The 15,283-nt window shown below is 40.1% G+C and overlaps 2 protein-coding genes across 6 annotated transcripts; both read right to left on the bottom strand.

Annotated features, from left to right (window-relative positions):
- Nucleotides 1-703: 703 nt before the first annotated feature.
- LOC135335106 (LIM domain kinase 2-like) lies at nucleotides 704-8,382 on the bottom strand. 4 transcript variants are annotated; one of them, XM_064530527.1, is made up of 13 exons: nucleotides 7,998-8,382; nucleotides 7,708-7,854; nucleotides 7,102-7,221; nucleotides 6,954-7,046; nucleotides 6,498-6,728; nucleotides 5,996-6,253; nucleotides 5,294-5,554; nucleotides 4,802-4,996; nucleotides 4,645-4,698; nucleotides 4,536-4,598; nucleotides 3,545-4,482; nucleotides 999-3,478; nucleotides 704-877 (listed from the first exon to the last, which is right to left on the bottom strand). In XM_064530527.1, exons 1-11 carry the CDS (start codon nucleotides 8,079-8,081, stop codon nucleotides 3,556-3,558), a joined length of 2,433 nt encoding a protein of 810 aa, XP_064386597.1. In that variant the 5' UTR covers nucleotides 8,082-8,382; the 3' UTR covers nucleotides 704-877; nucleotides 999-3,478; nucleotides 3,545-3,555. The 4 variants fall into 4 exon arrangements, with proteins under 4 accessions (XP_064386597.1, XP_064386615.1, XP_064386622.1 ...); XM_064530545.1 differs by having other exon boundaries at nucleotides 4,811-4,996; XM_064530552.1 differs by having other exon boundaries at nucleotides 6,498-6,695.
- A 688-nt stretch (nucleotides 8,383-9,070) lies between these two features.
- Nucleotides 9,071-13,950, bottom strand: LOC135334981 (uncharacterized). 2 transcript variants are annotated; one of them, XM_064530380.1, is made up of 11 exons: nucleotides 13,738-13,950; nucleotides 13,354-13,485; nucleotides 13,054-13,185; nucleotides 12,641-12,922; nucleotides 12,340-12,570; nucleotides 11,401-11,763; nucleotides 11,030-11,128; nucleotides 10,747-10,953; nucleotides 10,445-10,489; nucleotides 9,460-10,389; nucleotides 9,071-9,326 (listed from the first exon to the last, which is right to left on the bottom strand). In XM_064530380.1, exons 1-11 carry the CDS (start codon nucleotides 13,822-13,824, stop codon nucleotides 9,300-9,302), a joined length of 2,535 nt encoding a protein of 844 aa, XP_064386450.1. In that variant the 5' UTR covers nucleotides 13,825-13,950; the 3' UTR covers nucleotides 9,071-9,299. The 2 variants fall into 2 exon arrangements, with proteins under 2 accessions (XP_064386450.1, XP_064386458.1); XM_064530388.1 differs by having other exon boundaries at nucleotides 13,426-13,485.
- Between the last annotated feature and the right edge of the window lie 1,333 nt (nucleotides 13,951-15,283).

Genomic DNA, 15,283 nt, shown 5'->3' with positions numbered 1-15,283 from the left:
CTTTTGAGGATGACTTATTGTACTTCAGGGCCGTAGACAGCGGGGGGCAGCCCCCCCCTGGCATTCTCAGATCTGCACATGCCCAATGAGGCTATCTGATGCGCATGCTGCATGACTGCTGAGAAAGAGTTATGACCTTTTTTTAGGTAAAATCCCTAGTTTCTCAATGGCGTTCAGTAGTTCCCGTGGTGTCTATGGTGTCCTTCAGTTTTTCAGTGATGTTCAATAGTTCCCATGTTGTTTATATAGTGTCCTATAAAGTTTCTCAGTGGTGTTCAGTAGTGCCTGTGGTGTCCTATAGTGTCCAGGGGCGTACACAGGGTGGTGCTTAGGGTGCTGCTCCAGCACCCCCATCCAGACTCTGGTGCTCCAGCACCCTATACAGACTCAGAGAAGCTCAAGTAGATAGTTCAACCATCACTGGCTGGCTAGAAGGAAGCTACACTTACTGCAGCTATCTACAGCTTAATAGTGATAGTTACAATAACTTTATACCAGTTAGATCTAGCTAGCTAGCTAAGCTGGCCTAAAAAACTTCGATCGTTACTGGGATATCCGGGAACTAGTAAAGCTAAGAGTGGGGAGGGGCTCAATAATAAGGCTAGGCAGCAGGAAGTGGTTTGCTGTATCAAACACATAGAACACTTGATTGCTTCACAACATGCAGCACAACAAGGTTCTTGGATCAGGTACATGAGGTACATGAATGTATAGTATAATTATATAATTAAGCCTACATGTATGTACAATAAATTAATAATAATCAATGTTTGCAATGTAAACTACAAAGTCTCTTTTCCTCAACATCAAGGTACTGGTGGTCATACTTTGTACGCTGCCTGTCACCTCCTGGTAAGCTGATCAATCTTTTAGTGGCCTGAAAAGAAAAGAATCAAGACTGTCGTCAGATCAAGCAAAGGAACAAACGTTTATCATCACTTACACTTCTACATTTACACAGAGTAGACTAGACATGATTGCATTGACATTTGACATACCTTAAGAAGAGTTGGCTAGAGTTTGCCATCCCAGGCGAATTGAGCTTCTGGTCATAAACATTCTTGATTTGCTGATGGCACTGTACTGCACTGCACTGTTGTATATACTGTCAGTACTGTGCACCATCTAGAAAACAGTGGGCGTTGCCGACAAAAGGGGCGTGACACCCCCGAAAGTGGGCGTGGTTAAAATTTTGCGGCGCGCTTTGCGCGCAATGAGCACCTCCATTGACTGAATCCTAGGATCGCCCCTGGTGTCCTTCAGTTTCTCAGTGGTGTTCAATAATGCCCGTGGTGTCTATGGTGCACAATAGTGTCCTACTGTTGTCTGTGGTGTTCAGTAGTGCCTGTGGAGAGTTTCTCAGCGGTAAACTGTAGGACATTATAGGGCACCATAGACACCACAGGCACTACAGAACACCACTGAGAAACTGTAGGACACCATAGACACTATAGGACACTGTAGACACCACGGGCACTACAGAACACCACTGAGAAACTGTTGGATGTCATTATAGGGCACCATAGACACCACGGGCACTACAGAACACCACTGAGAAACTGTAGGACACCATAGACACTATAGGACACTGTAGACACCACGGGCACTGCAGAACACCACTGCATGAGAAACTGTAGGACACCATAGACACTATAGGACACTGTAGACACCACGGGCACTGCAGAACACCACTGAGAAACTGTAGGACATTATAGGGCACCATACACACTATAGGACACCATAGACACCACAGAACACCATTGAGAAACTGTTGGACACCATAGACACTATAGGACACCATAGAGACACCACGGGCACTACAGAACACCAATGAGAAACTGTTGGACACCATAGGACACCATAGACACCACATGCACTATACAGAACAACACTGAAAAACTGTTGGACACCATAGACACTATAAGACACCATAGACACCACGGGCACACTGAACGCCACTGAGAAACTGTAGGACACCATAGACACCACGGGCACTGCAGAACACACTGAGAAACTGTAGGACACTATAAGACACTTTAGACACCACGGGCACTACAGAACACCACTGAGAAACTGTAGGACACCATAGACACCACAGGCACTGCAGAACACACTGAGAAACTGTAGGACATTATAGGACACCATATAGACACCACAGGCACTACTGAACACCAATGAGAAACTGAAGGACACAATAGACACCGCGGGCACTGCAGAACACCACTGAGAAACTGTTGGACACTATAGACACCACGGGCACTACAGAACACCACTGAGAAACTGTAGGACACTATAGACACCACGGGCACTGCAAAACACCACTGAGAAACTGTTGGACACCGTGGACACCATAGACACCACGGGCACTACAGAACACCACTGAGAAACTGTTAGACACCATAGACACCACGGGCACTACAGAACACCACTGAGAAACTGTAGGACACCATATAGACACCATGCATGGGCACTACAGAACACCACTGAGAAACTGTAGGACATAATAGACACTATAGGACACCATAGACACCACGGGCACTACAGAACACAACTGAGAAACTGTTGGACACCATAGACACTATAGGACACCATAGACACCATGGGCACTACAGAACACCACTGAGAAACTGTAGGACACCATAGACACTATAGGACACCACGGGCACTACAGAACACCACTGAGAAACTGTAGGACACCATAGACACCACGGGCACTACAGAACACCACTGAGAAACTATTGGACACCATGGGCACTACTGAACGCCACTGAGAAACTATAGGACACCATAGACACCACGGACACTACTGAACACCACTGAGAAGCTGCATGTAGGACACCATATAGACACTATAGGACACCATAGACACCGCGGACACTACTGAACCACTGTTGACATTATCTAGATACCAAAAGACACTATTGGACACTATTGGTCACTACACAAGACACCATGTTGGACACTATAGATACTATAGAATAATAAAATGCTGACACAGCTTATTTCGTGGTTCTTACATCCAGTACCAACCACAGTGTGGGTTTGTACATTAATTGTGTGTGTGTGTGTGCATGTGTGTTGCAAAGGTGCTTAAAACTGCTGTATATAGCTAGTATGCTGACAGTGGATAGAAATTGTCTGCTCTGCTTCAATTTGCTATGAGAATTGTCAAGTTCTTGAACTAGGTGGTTCATACGAAAAGAAAACGATTATAACATCTGAACTGGATCGAGCAATGCATTGCGTATATAAACTTATTATTATAGCTTAGCCTTATAATCATCGTACCGCATACGCATGCAGCGGGTATACCTGCACCTATAGCTAATTTGATTTTAGCAGGACATTAAAGTGGAAAATGAATGAATACACTTAGAGTTAATAAACATTAATGTTACATGAGGATTATTTCTGTAATTTTAACTTGCTGACTTTACACTAACTTTACACTGGTGGACGGCATAGTGAGTGCATGGGCCTGCAGGGACAAATGAGAGTCATTAATGTTACATGCACGTGTAACATAAGAATTTTATTTGCTCACCATTAAAGTTGCTAACGCTTTTGCATATCGATAATATCTTGGTAAGGTTTGGGGTGCATCGCGGCAATTTGAATCAGCATGTAATTAAGATTGTTAGTGGTGGGTCTTCGTTCAGGAACATCTTGAAGGCAGTCACAAATTAATTGAACAAACGGATGATCTGACGGCAACATGTTGATCCATTTCGAACGTTTTTGAATATGAGATTCCTTGTGAATTAATCCCTCGGGAGTGACAAGATCGTCATAGTATTGTGGAAATTTTTGTAGAACGACAAACAGAATTAGCACACCAAATGAGAAGACGTCCAAAGCAGAGCCGTATTTTGGGATTTCAGTCAGTGCCTCAGGGGGCATATATCCGAGGGCCCCGGGAATCATCGACTGTTGATGGTGGACATTGATTATTCTTGAGACACCGAGGTCAGCAATCTTAGCATGGAAGCTCGTTGTGAGGAGAATATTAGCAGCTGTCAGATCACGGTGAACAACGCCCCGAGAATGAAGGTAGAGCAAGCCTTGGGAAATATCTAGAAGAATTGACACTTTCAACCACATTTCAATATTACTATACTGTTTCAGGCAGTCCTCGAGATTCGTGTACATGCGCTCCATAACTAGTGTGAGCTCTCTCCCGTAATCTCTCTGTGGCCCGTAGTACACACCCATGAACTGGACAATGTTGGGGTGGCGAATTCGACTCAGTAACACACATTCGTGATAGAATTTGCAGTAAGCCGCTCGTTTATCCTCTAAGTTCACTCCTTCTTCTCTCCCTTGACCAAGCAAGATATCGTGAATTCGTTTTGCAATACAACAAATCCCATACAGTTGTATAGGGTAGACAGATCCGTACGACCCAGAGCCTTGTTGCTCACCAAGCTCAGGGAGATATGGTAGGATGTAGGGAGCCAACTCATCCTTGTAGTTAGACTTGGCCTGTAGTCACAAATCAAACATTGATTATACAGCAATAGATAATAATTTTATACCTCTAACTGTTCGTTTTTTGTGGTAAGCCTTTGGATTTCATTTTCATAATGTTGAAAGATATCCTGGAAAATTGAATAATTATAATAGCAACAGAAAGTATCTTCTTGCCTCAAATTGTTGATTTGCCCTTTGCTCCACTTCTTTCTGATGTTGAAGGCTAGCCTGACAAAGATATACTTAATAATATTACTCTATAGTAATATTATTAAGTCATGTAGTCTCTATATACCGGTATACTATAATAGTCTTGTGCAACTACTATTACTTTGTATACATTTTCATCAGCTTTGACTTTACGATTCAAACCATGTTGTAACTCCACTAGCTGTCTCTGATGATCCAACCGAGTCTGATCAGCTGATGTAAGCAGACGGGCATTCTCCACCTTAGCTGCATCCAGTTGTGATGTCAGGACAGCCAATGTATTATTGTGGTCAGTCAGTTGTGTCTTCAGTTCACCCTGCAATTATAGTGAAAATTGAATTTCAGTTCTGAATGATGGAAAAGGCTCAGTAAAAACTCAACAACAGAGCCAGCCACCCATGCATGTACCCGATAATTTCGATTCAAATGTGCTTCAACATTATCGACCATCTTCTTGTACTTATATATCTTTAAGGTTTTTTTCTTTTTTCTGTTTGTATAATTATACTGACAAAGTTTTCAAGTTGTTGGCACTATAATTATATACGACATGTATATATATATAATATGTAATCGCAGGCCTAAATACACTGCACATAACTACTATTATAACCTTGTACTCCTGTTTCATTTTTACGACTTCCTGTTGATGTGCAGCTTCTCTCGCCTGGAGTTGTTCTAACTCTGTACTCTGAACTGTTAGTGCAGATTGTTCAACAGCTACATCACAAGGATTTGCTCGTGTTCTTGTTGTAGGAAACCCTTCATTTCCAGCGTTAGTGATCTGTTGTTCACCAAGCAAAGCTTGTTGTGGTTGTGGTTGTTCATGAACACCTGCTTGAGTGGTCACAGCAGCTTGTGGTTTTACAATTTCCTGAAGTGGGGGAACATTCTCATGCAGTTGTGTTTTCGTCAGAAGTATCTAGCCGTTAATGCTTCACCTCTTCAGTACACTTAATGCACGTATGTATCTGACCACAATGAGTGGATGCTATATCAGGGGTATACTTTAAACTGATAAACCCACTTAAGAAACCTTATATTCATAAGAAGCCATTTATAGTGTCAGCATTGATTTAAGCCGCTCCTTTGTTTTGTTTTTCTCTCTTTTCTTGTGAGACTCATACGATATATAGTTTATATACACAGCTAAACCTCTGTAGTTTGATTTGAGGGTGGGGGGTGGGGTGTGCTGAATAAATTAAGCTGAACATAATTATTATTTATGTGTTTTTATTACAGGAATGCCAACGACACGGCACGTATACTAATAGCATACTATATAGATTGTCCTTATCATTAATTTCTGCAATACCTGAATGGTCATCCGTCCTTTGTCATGAAGATATTTCGTGTCAGTAAGGGATACCTGAGAATCATGTAGTTCCACTACTGTTCGGTCACTATTTTTCATTGAACTTTTCTTCTTTGGTTTGGGAGGGGGGGTGGGTCTGCGCCTAGCTGAAGTTTTAGGTTTTGCATCTATTGGCTGGACGATCGGTGTTTCAGTGTCAGCAGCCTGTGTTGGTATATTCACTTGGGGACCGATAGCTGTGTTGGTGTTGGTATCAACCTGTAGCGAATATATATACATGATACTGCATGTAATAATAATTATGCTCGTGTCAGGTGCGTACAAATTCAGAGCCGAGTGTGTAAATTATTACGTATTTTTCGTCCGATACAAGAAGTGACGTCATGACACCTTACCTAAAGCTGCTGTGCCAGCTGCTATAGCTCTGACTGTATTATATGCATGGCAATACAATAATTATGCCAATAAACGTGCTATATAAATACGTTCATTTCTGCGATACCTGAATAGTCATCTGTCCTTCGTCATGAAGACATTTTGTGTGGGATACCTGAGCATCTTGTAGTTTCACTACTGTTTGGTCACTATTTTTGATCGAAATTTTCTTTTTTGGCTTGGGAGGGGGGGTGGGTCTGCGCCTAGCTGAAGTTTTATGATTTACATCTGTTGGCTTGATGATTGGTGCTTCACTGTCAGCAGCCTGTATTGGTGCTATATTAGTATTGGTATCAACCTGTAGCGAATTGATATACATGATACTATATAGTAATAATGATATACATGCATGATACTATAATTATATGCTCGTCGTGAGTCAGGTGCAACAAATTCAGAGGTGTGTACGTACTATAATAATATGTTTTGTCCGATGCAAGAAGTGAACTACAAATGCTGCGTTTTTCATATACAAGCACAATGTCATGAATGACCTATATACATTATTTTACAAAGCACTCACACAGTCAAGTATATTCTCATTTTTATCCGATATGACCTGACTCTTTTCCTGATTAATTCTTGGTCTCCTCTTCCATCCTTGCGCAAGTTCACTCTATGAATATAATCAATTATTACCTTCAATAATAATTACACATATACATAGTTACGTTAACTCCAGAACGTTCTGGTGGAGCGTTAGCCACAGTATAACATAGTGCCACACCAAACATTGATGGCCTGGTATTCCCAGCTTCCTGCTCAACTCTGTCTGAGGCTGCTGCCAGCTGCTGTTGTGTATGTGCATGGCAACGATATCTATACGATAATCAGGCAACTGACGGAGTGGAGTTATCAATGCTAATAAGCACGTCAAGAGTATAATAATAAGAATACACATGCAACTCCACTTAAAACTGTAGTAGGCATTCTGCCCCACCTACGTCACAACCACATGCACATGCTGTTGCTGTGAAATGTAGGAAGTTTGTAATGAATAACATCAGTGATGAATATCACTGATGTTATTCATGGCCGTTCCTATAAGCATTGTTATTCTTGTACCTAAAGTGGTTGCGGTTACAATAATTATAGTGAGTATTGTGACGTAGGTCAGACAAAATTCCTCCAGTGTATACTGCATGTCTATTGGAGTTGCGTATACTCCTCCCAAAGAACTCTTGTTATTGTGCATAAAAGCAGGGCAATGCACATCTATAGCCGGCTCACTTCTTTCAATAGACTCTTAAAAGCATAATATGAAATAATACACACACCTCTGGACTTGATTTGAGTACAGTCTTATTACGAGTGGCAGTAGAATTTATACCCACTGGTCTTCCAAAGTGATCATTCCCCCTCACAGTTGATAATGTGTTGTCACCACCGTTCCACTGTTGCACTCTCTTCCTAAACTCTTCTGTCTGAAAAATACAAGACGTGGCTATGATGTAATAATTATACTATGGGATACTATAGTATACAAACTAAAGACTGAAGCTACAAAATGAAGTGTATGAATGCGATAATCATATCTATCGGTATACCGTATAGTATAATTGCTAACCACTCGATTCCTTGGTGATGCATTGTGTGGACGTGTCATCATCCCAGGATGAGGTTGGTTGTACCGGTCCATTGGTTGGATCATCTCTGCTGGTAGCTACAGATAACTTGCAGTGTCAGTTGATTAATTATTCTAGTCTATATATAGTCTATACTTGCTGCAATTAGTGTGTGAACTATTATAGTCTAGTATAGGCTGAAGTATTACAGTTGAGCCTTGGTTATCCGAACACCTTTGTCCCCGGGCCCATTCGGGTAAGTGAAATATTCGGATAATCAAAACATGCCAGCTGGCTTCTTTTTGCCAGCCACGTGGGCAATTTCCTACTGCGCATGCTCAGATTGCACTATGCTCTAGCATTCGGATAATCGAGGATTCGGATAACCGGGATTTGGATAACCGAGGCTCAACTGTATAGGGTATAGTTTCTAGTAAAAGTGCACAATGCATAATTATGCATGTCGCATGCATGTGCAAAATTGAGGGGCATTCCCAAACCTGAAACCATTTAAGCTCCTATATGCATGTAGACTGAGTATTAGCTATACTCTTGCTATAATGAGTGCTTCAACCTATTGCAGTTATGTTGCTGTACACTAATTATAGTTATTAGAAAACCTTTTGTATCTTGATATAATTATGTAAAACCACTGCCCTTATACTTAACAAAGATGTATATTCTTTTAATTGGCTCCATAATTATACCAAGCAATTGCAAAAATAGATTGAGCATCTCATTGTAGAATTATTATCCAGACGTTTTCTCCACTGTGAGCTGCTGCATGCTCTACTCAGTATAGACTATATACTCAGTAGACTATTATATATCTATACTCGTATACATGCATGCATATATACATGGTAGAAACTTGACATATAATACTTACTATAATTATTAGCCCCTATACTGTTGCTCAGCTATATATCCTTTCAGGGTGCATGCATTGTGGGCCATGCAGTCTATATAGTTTAGCATCCCTATATACCCCTAAACCCTTCTGCATGAGGACATTGTTTTTAGAACGAATTATTATTATTTTTAATTATGTGCATACTGAAATATAAATTCTGCATTAATAAATTATTTCTATTTGGTATAATAATAATTATTATGTGTATATAGTTATACACATTATAGTACGATAATGAATAGTTACGCACTCTATAGCTAATTGTAGTACAAGGCAAGTGAATTACAATACACCAATGTGAATGCAGTGTAATAACTCAATAAAGCACACGAAATAAAATATGAAATTACGTGAATTATTTGATCAAAAAATGTAGCAACCTTAATTGGTGTTACGCAGGTAGAGTCGTGGGTAGTTTCTGCAATGGGAATACATGAGCACACTTATATACACTCTTTTGAATAATGCAAGCTAGTCCACAGTAAATAGTAATTCTGCACTGAGTTGGTGGCAAATAGGGAAAATAAGATAGTGCTGTGAACACAACTTACCAATGTTCTTTGCATTTCAATAGTATCTACGAACGGCTTTGGGAACTGCTGTGCAAAATGAATCAGAGTTGAGTTGAGCTCTTGAGATAATGGTCGCTTTTGAGGTTCGTCCTGAAGACAACGGCAGATTAGTTGTCTCATTGGATTTTCTGGAGATAGTTTGCCAATCCATTTCATTCGTTTCTGTATCTGAATTTCTTTTCGTTGAACGCCAGTGACAGTAAGAGAAACCTCATATGGCTTTGGGTATTTTTGATTCAACACGAAGAGCATGATAACGCCAAACGAGAATATATCAAGAGCATAGTCGTACACAGGCATTTCGGTTAGTGCCTCAGGGGGCATATAGTCAGGATTACCAGGAGCCATGGTTTGCTTAGTACCACGAACTTGGATAATTTTTGAGACACCAAGGTCAGCAATCTTAGCATGAAAGCTCGTTGTGAGGAGAATGTTGGGAGCTGTCAGATCGCGGTGAACAATACCTCGAGAATGAAGGTGGAGCAAACCTTGGGAGATGTCTAGAAGAATCGACACCTTTTGCCACATTGCAATGTTGGGATAGCGATGTAAGCAGTCGTACAAATTGATGTACAGACGCTCCATAACTAGTGTGAGCTCTCTCCCGTAATCTCTCTGTGGCCCGTAGTGCACACCCATGAACTGGACAATGTTGGGGTGACGCATTCGACTCAGAAACACACACTCGTGATAAAACTTGCAGTAAGCTGCTCGTTTATCCTCTAAGTTCACTCCTTTTTCTTTCCCTTGACCAAGCAAGATGTCATGAATTCGTTTAGCAATACAACAAATTCCATACAGTTGAATACGATAGACAGATCCATACGACCCAGAGTCGTGTTGCTCACCAAGCTCAGGGAGCCAAGTTAAGATATAGGGAGCCAACTCATCCTTGTAGTTAGACGTGGTCTGTATACATATCCACATAATCATCTGTTAATTCCAATGATCAAATTCTTCTTACCTCTAACTGTTGGTTTGTGGTGGTACATCTTTGGTTATCGATTGCCTGCATGCATATCATGGATAAAAATGGACGGTGTAAATATAACAACAAGGAAAAGTGTCTTCTTGACTCTAAGTAACTGTCCTTCATCTCTCTGCATGACGCTAAATTAATTAATGTAAGCCTGAAAAACAATCTGTCGTTTGATGCCTATTGCATATAACTATGTGTGAAGTATTTATTGCCACAACATTTACAACAACTTCGCATGCATACTGTCGAATTGAAAAAAAAAAATTTCTGTCGCTATTATTTCTTACCTGTTTGTCAAGTTCACACTGCTTGACTTTGCGATTCAAACCATCATTTTCCTGCTGTAGCACCTCTAGTTGTTTCTGATGATCCAAGCGGGCCTGATCGGCTGATGTGAGCAGACGTGCCCTCTCGGCCTGTGCTTCAGCTGATTGGACAGCTAATGCTTTATTGAACTTCTCTGTCAGTTGTTTCCGCTGTTCATCGTGCTTGTTCTATATAATTGTATAGAGTAATGAGAGTGTGAAAATTGGATTCCGTTCTGATGGACAAAGAAATATTACCACCCACCTGGTAATTTCGCCTCAAATCATATATTTTATCTTGATTTTGTGCTTTAAAGTTATCTACCATCTTCGTGTACTTGCCTTCGAGGTGTTTTCTTTTTTTCTTTTAGGTATATACATAACAATAGTTATATACAAGTTAACAGTGGTGCTAATCTATTATAAGTGTCGCACATGCACTACATATAAAGCCACCTATATAGATAATTATAGATGTATCCCAAACTGCTGTAATGCAAAACAGTTTTGTTCATAAGTACTTAATATGGTACTACCCCGTAGAGTATGCCAACATCAACTGTGTATGCAACCAACGACAAGTATCTCGCAATCAGCAGGTCTAATACCATGCACTGCACGTGCAAAACCACCAACCTTGTACACCTTTTCCATTTCTTCAAGTTCATGTTTATGTGCAGCTTCTATCTGCCGGAATTGTTCTGACTCAGTATACTGAACTGCAAGTGTGGATTTTTTGACAGCTACATCACTGTGACAACGTGGTAGTTCTGTTGTAGGCCTAGGGCACCCGTCATTTCCAGCGTCACTGATCAATTCCTTAGTAGCTTTATAACCATACAATGTTTCTTGTTGTTTTAGAATATCAGCTCGTTCTGCTTGCATGCTCACGGCTTTTGGTTTCTGAAGTAGGAAAACATTTTCATGCATTTGTGTTTTTGATTTGTTTTCCGAAGACTCTAGCTCATACGACCGTTGACGCTCCACCTCTTCAGTACCCTATATAATTATACATGTGTACAATTGGTGCATGTGAGCAATTAGTACATTAAGCCATAATTATTACTAGAATGCTTTGCGAGCATCAAACATTTGCGAACTTTCTTTGCGATGGTTGATCAATTCACAACAATTAAATTCGCAAAACCTAAATTATTACTAGAGTCAATACACACGATCCTTGCCAGAATGCAATAACTAGTTAGATCGCAAAAAGGGTTAAATTTTCTGCTGATTTGGCTCATTCGCAAAGGTTTTTCATCCGCAAAATATTCTAGTAATTAAATTAGTCCTAGACCGTAACCGCATATATGAAGTTGCTAAGAGCACATAAAGGGAAGAATCGAAGCATCTCCATAATTTATACCATACAGTCAGAATAAAATGTAATAGCTGTTGTCTATAATGTAAGTGTTGTGAGCAACATTTCTCTTATAAGTATATATACTGCATGCATGCATAATTATGGTAATGATATTCACATTTTTCACAACTAGCTATACCAGGCCATTAGTCAACATCTCTTTATGCCTTTATGTGCTCTTGCTAAAGTATAATTATATAAAGTTAGCTTACATAGAGCATCATTGATTTAGGCCGCTTCTCTGTTTCGTTGTTCTCCATTTTATTGTCAGACACACATACAGAACTAAACCTCTTGCTGGATTTGTGTTTGAGGAATGGTTTGCATGTAGCTGAACGAAAAGCACTTTCATCTGTATTTTGTAGGAGTGTGGTCTCAGTTATAGAACTGACCTGGACAGCCTGCACACCTTCACCTTTGACTTTTCTAGAATTGTCCTGTCCCTAATAATTATAGCAAATGAGGACATTAGATTGCATATAATTATACATGTACTTATATCAGCAGCAATACCTGAATGGTTATCTGTCCTTCATCATGAACACATTCTGTGTCAGTAAGGGATGCCTGAGCATCTAATTGAGGCTCCACTACTCTTTGATCACTTGTTTTCACTACATTTCTTTTCTTTGGTTTGACAGAAGGGGTGGGGGGTCTACGTGAAGCTGAAGTTATAGGACTTATATCTGTTGGCTGGACAATTATTGGTCTTTCAGTTTTATCACTGTCAAGTGTCTCCTCTGATGTAGATCTTCGTGGAGCATTAACTGTAACTGCATTGGCGTTGGCTTCAACCTGTATCAAATGTGAGGACATTCACACAAACAGTATAATATATATACAGAGTGGTGTTAAGAACACGTTCATTCTACATTTTATATTTCACGTAGTAAGTTATTTTCTTCAATTCTAGCTGCTACACATACGTTGATGACTCCAGATTTTTTTCTTGGTGCAGATTTTGTTCGACGTGGTCTCTTACTCAACATTGAAGGCCTGGTATTCCCAGCTTCCTGCTCAACTCCGACTGAGGCTGCTGACAGCTGCTGTAGCTCTGGCTGCATGCATGGTAAAAGGAAAATCAGGTAACAACTGCATTGCTGACTTAATTCATCATCTAACAAATAAACTATGCGTATAATAATTATACAGAAGGCATATAAAATCTATATAGCTCACGTCTTCTGCAGACTTGCAAAATGGTTCTAAGTAAATATTATACATACAGTTTTAGTAATGGCAGTAGAGTAAGTAACACTTCCACTCCTTGGTCTATCAAAGTGATCATTCCCCCTCACAGTTGATGATGTGTTGTCACCATCGTTCCGCCGTTGCACTCTTTTCCTGAACTCGTCTGTCTGAATAAACCAAGGCATGACCGTGATACTATGCATGCATGTTATCATAATAACATGGGCTGGCTATAATAATATGTTTGAATAGTCAGAGCTACAAACAGGAGTGCATGCATGCATGCATGCATGCATGCAATAATTGTAGCTATTGGTCTGACAAACTGTATACTGTCATGCAGATCAAAATTCGGTATCAAGTGCAATATTTAGTAAATTAGTTAGAGCATTATCGGTACTAGTACAGTAATCACTGACCACTAGAGTAATTGGTGATTCATCGTGTGGACTTGTCACCATCTCACATCGGTCCCCAGCATTCGCTTGGTATCCACTGTCTTCCATTAATTGGTCTGATCTCTTGTGCTAGTAACCATATATAGAAAGCTAGACTTAGGCTGATAACAAAAGATCAAAGCTAATAAACTATAAGTGCTCACATAAAAAGTGGCCAGTATGGGAATGCATTCCAACCTGAAACCATTTCCCATTTTACGTTTCCAATGCATGAATTTCTAGCTCTATCATAGTGTGTCCTGGTACAGGAATCAATGTATATACTACCTGATGTTGTTTTGTGCCAAACTTAGTGTGTTTGTCACAAGCTACGTAAACCTTCACAACGGATACACCTGCTATTTTTATCACTTTCTTGTAACAACTGTTAAAATTGCTTCACACATGCAAATAACAATTAGCTAGTTAATTTTTATTCCTTTGTCGGAGGAGGCGACCTAGCGTTCAATTGGAGACGGATCGGCCTGGGATCGAGGCGGAGGCGACCTTTGCTGCATAAATTATTCCTACTACATTTTGACAACCAAATTTGGGTACTCAGTTAAATAATTATTGGCAAAACCATGCATCCCACTTTTCTGTATTACCTGAAGCTGAAAAACTGCATGATCTCTAACCTATAAAGTTGTACAAACAGGTTGATCCAAAAATACATGATTCAAACACAAAAACTGCATGTATGCATGACTCTAGCCTCGAGATTAAATCGGCCTGGGATCGAGGCTACAGGACCTCAAGAAAGGAAGAAAATTGATTCTTCCAGGATCTGGAGCTCAGTGTATATAATATCTATTGAGAAGAAAAGACTTGTGTACATGCATATTGTTATCTATATTGTTATATGGTAGTGTTTTGTGGCTTACCAGGCCCTCATGAAAAAGATGATTCTGCCAGGAGGATCTGGATAGGGGTACGGATTGGTAGATTATGTTAGCATAATTTTGAGCATAATAATTAGACATAATTATGTATATTTTTTGGGTGAGAATTATGCTGGCATAATAGGTATATATATTTATAACAATTATGAGAATAATAGGCAAGTTTCATAGAAATACAGGTCAGTACAAGTCATATAGTATAAACAATTGGAATTACTGGTGGTTAATATCTCCTTGGGATTCTATTATAGTGCTATTATAGATAGAGTCACGTGGCAATTATTCAGTTATAGTTTGATGTTACTTGTGCCACGATATGGGGCCTATGTTGTGCTTTGGAGAAATAATGTGGGAATAATAGGCGATTTGAAGAATAATAGGCAATTTGAAAATAATAATAGGCTGTTTGCTTGAGCATAAAAGAATAGCATAGTAGGTAATATCTCGAGCATAATCTACCAACCCCTAGCTGTCGCATTGCAACCGTTGAGCAGTTACAGCTGGAACAGACACACACACACATAGACACACACACACACATAGACTGGAAATCACTCCCCTTCGCTCTGGGCTCTGGGGACTGGCAAGTTGCCGTGTTGAGAGTTGTTCCGTTGGAATGCAATTAG

The sequence above is a fragment of the Halichondria panicea genome, chromosome 1, assembly GCF_963675165.1.
Source record: "Halichondria panicea chromosome 1, odHalPani1.1, whole genome shotgun sequence".
NCBI lineage: Eukaryota > Metazoa > Porifera > Demospongiae > Suberitida > Halichondriidae > Halichondria > Halichondria panicea.
This window is presented reverse-complemented; position numbering and strand designations above follow the sequence as displayed.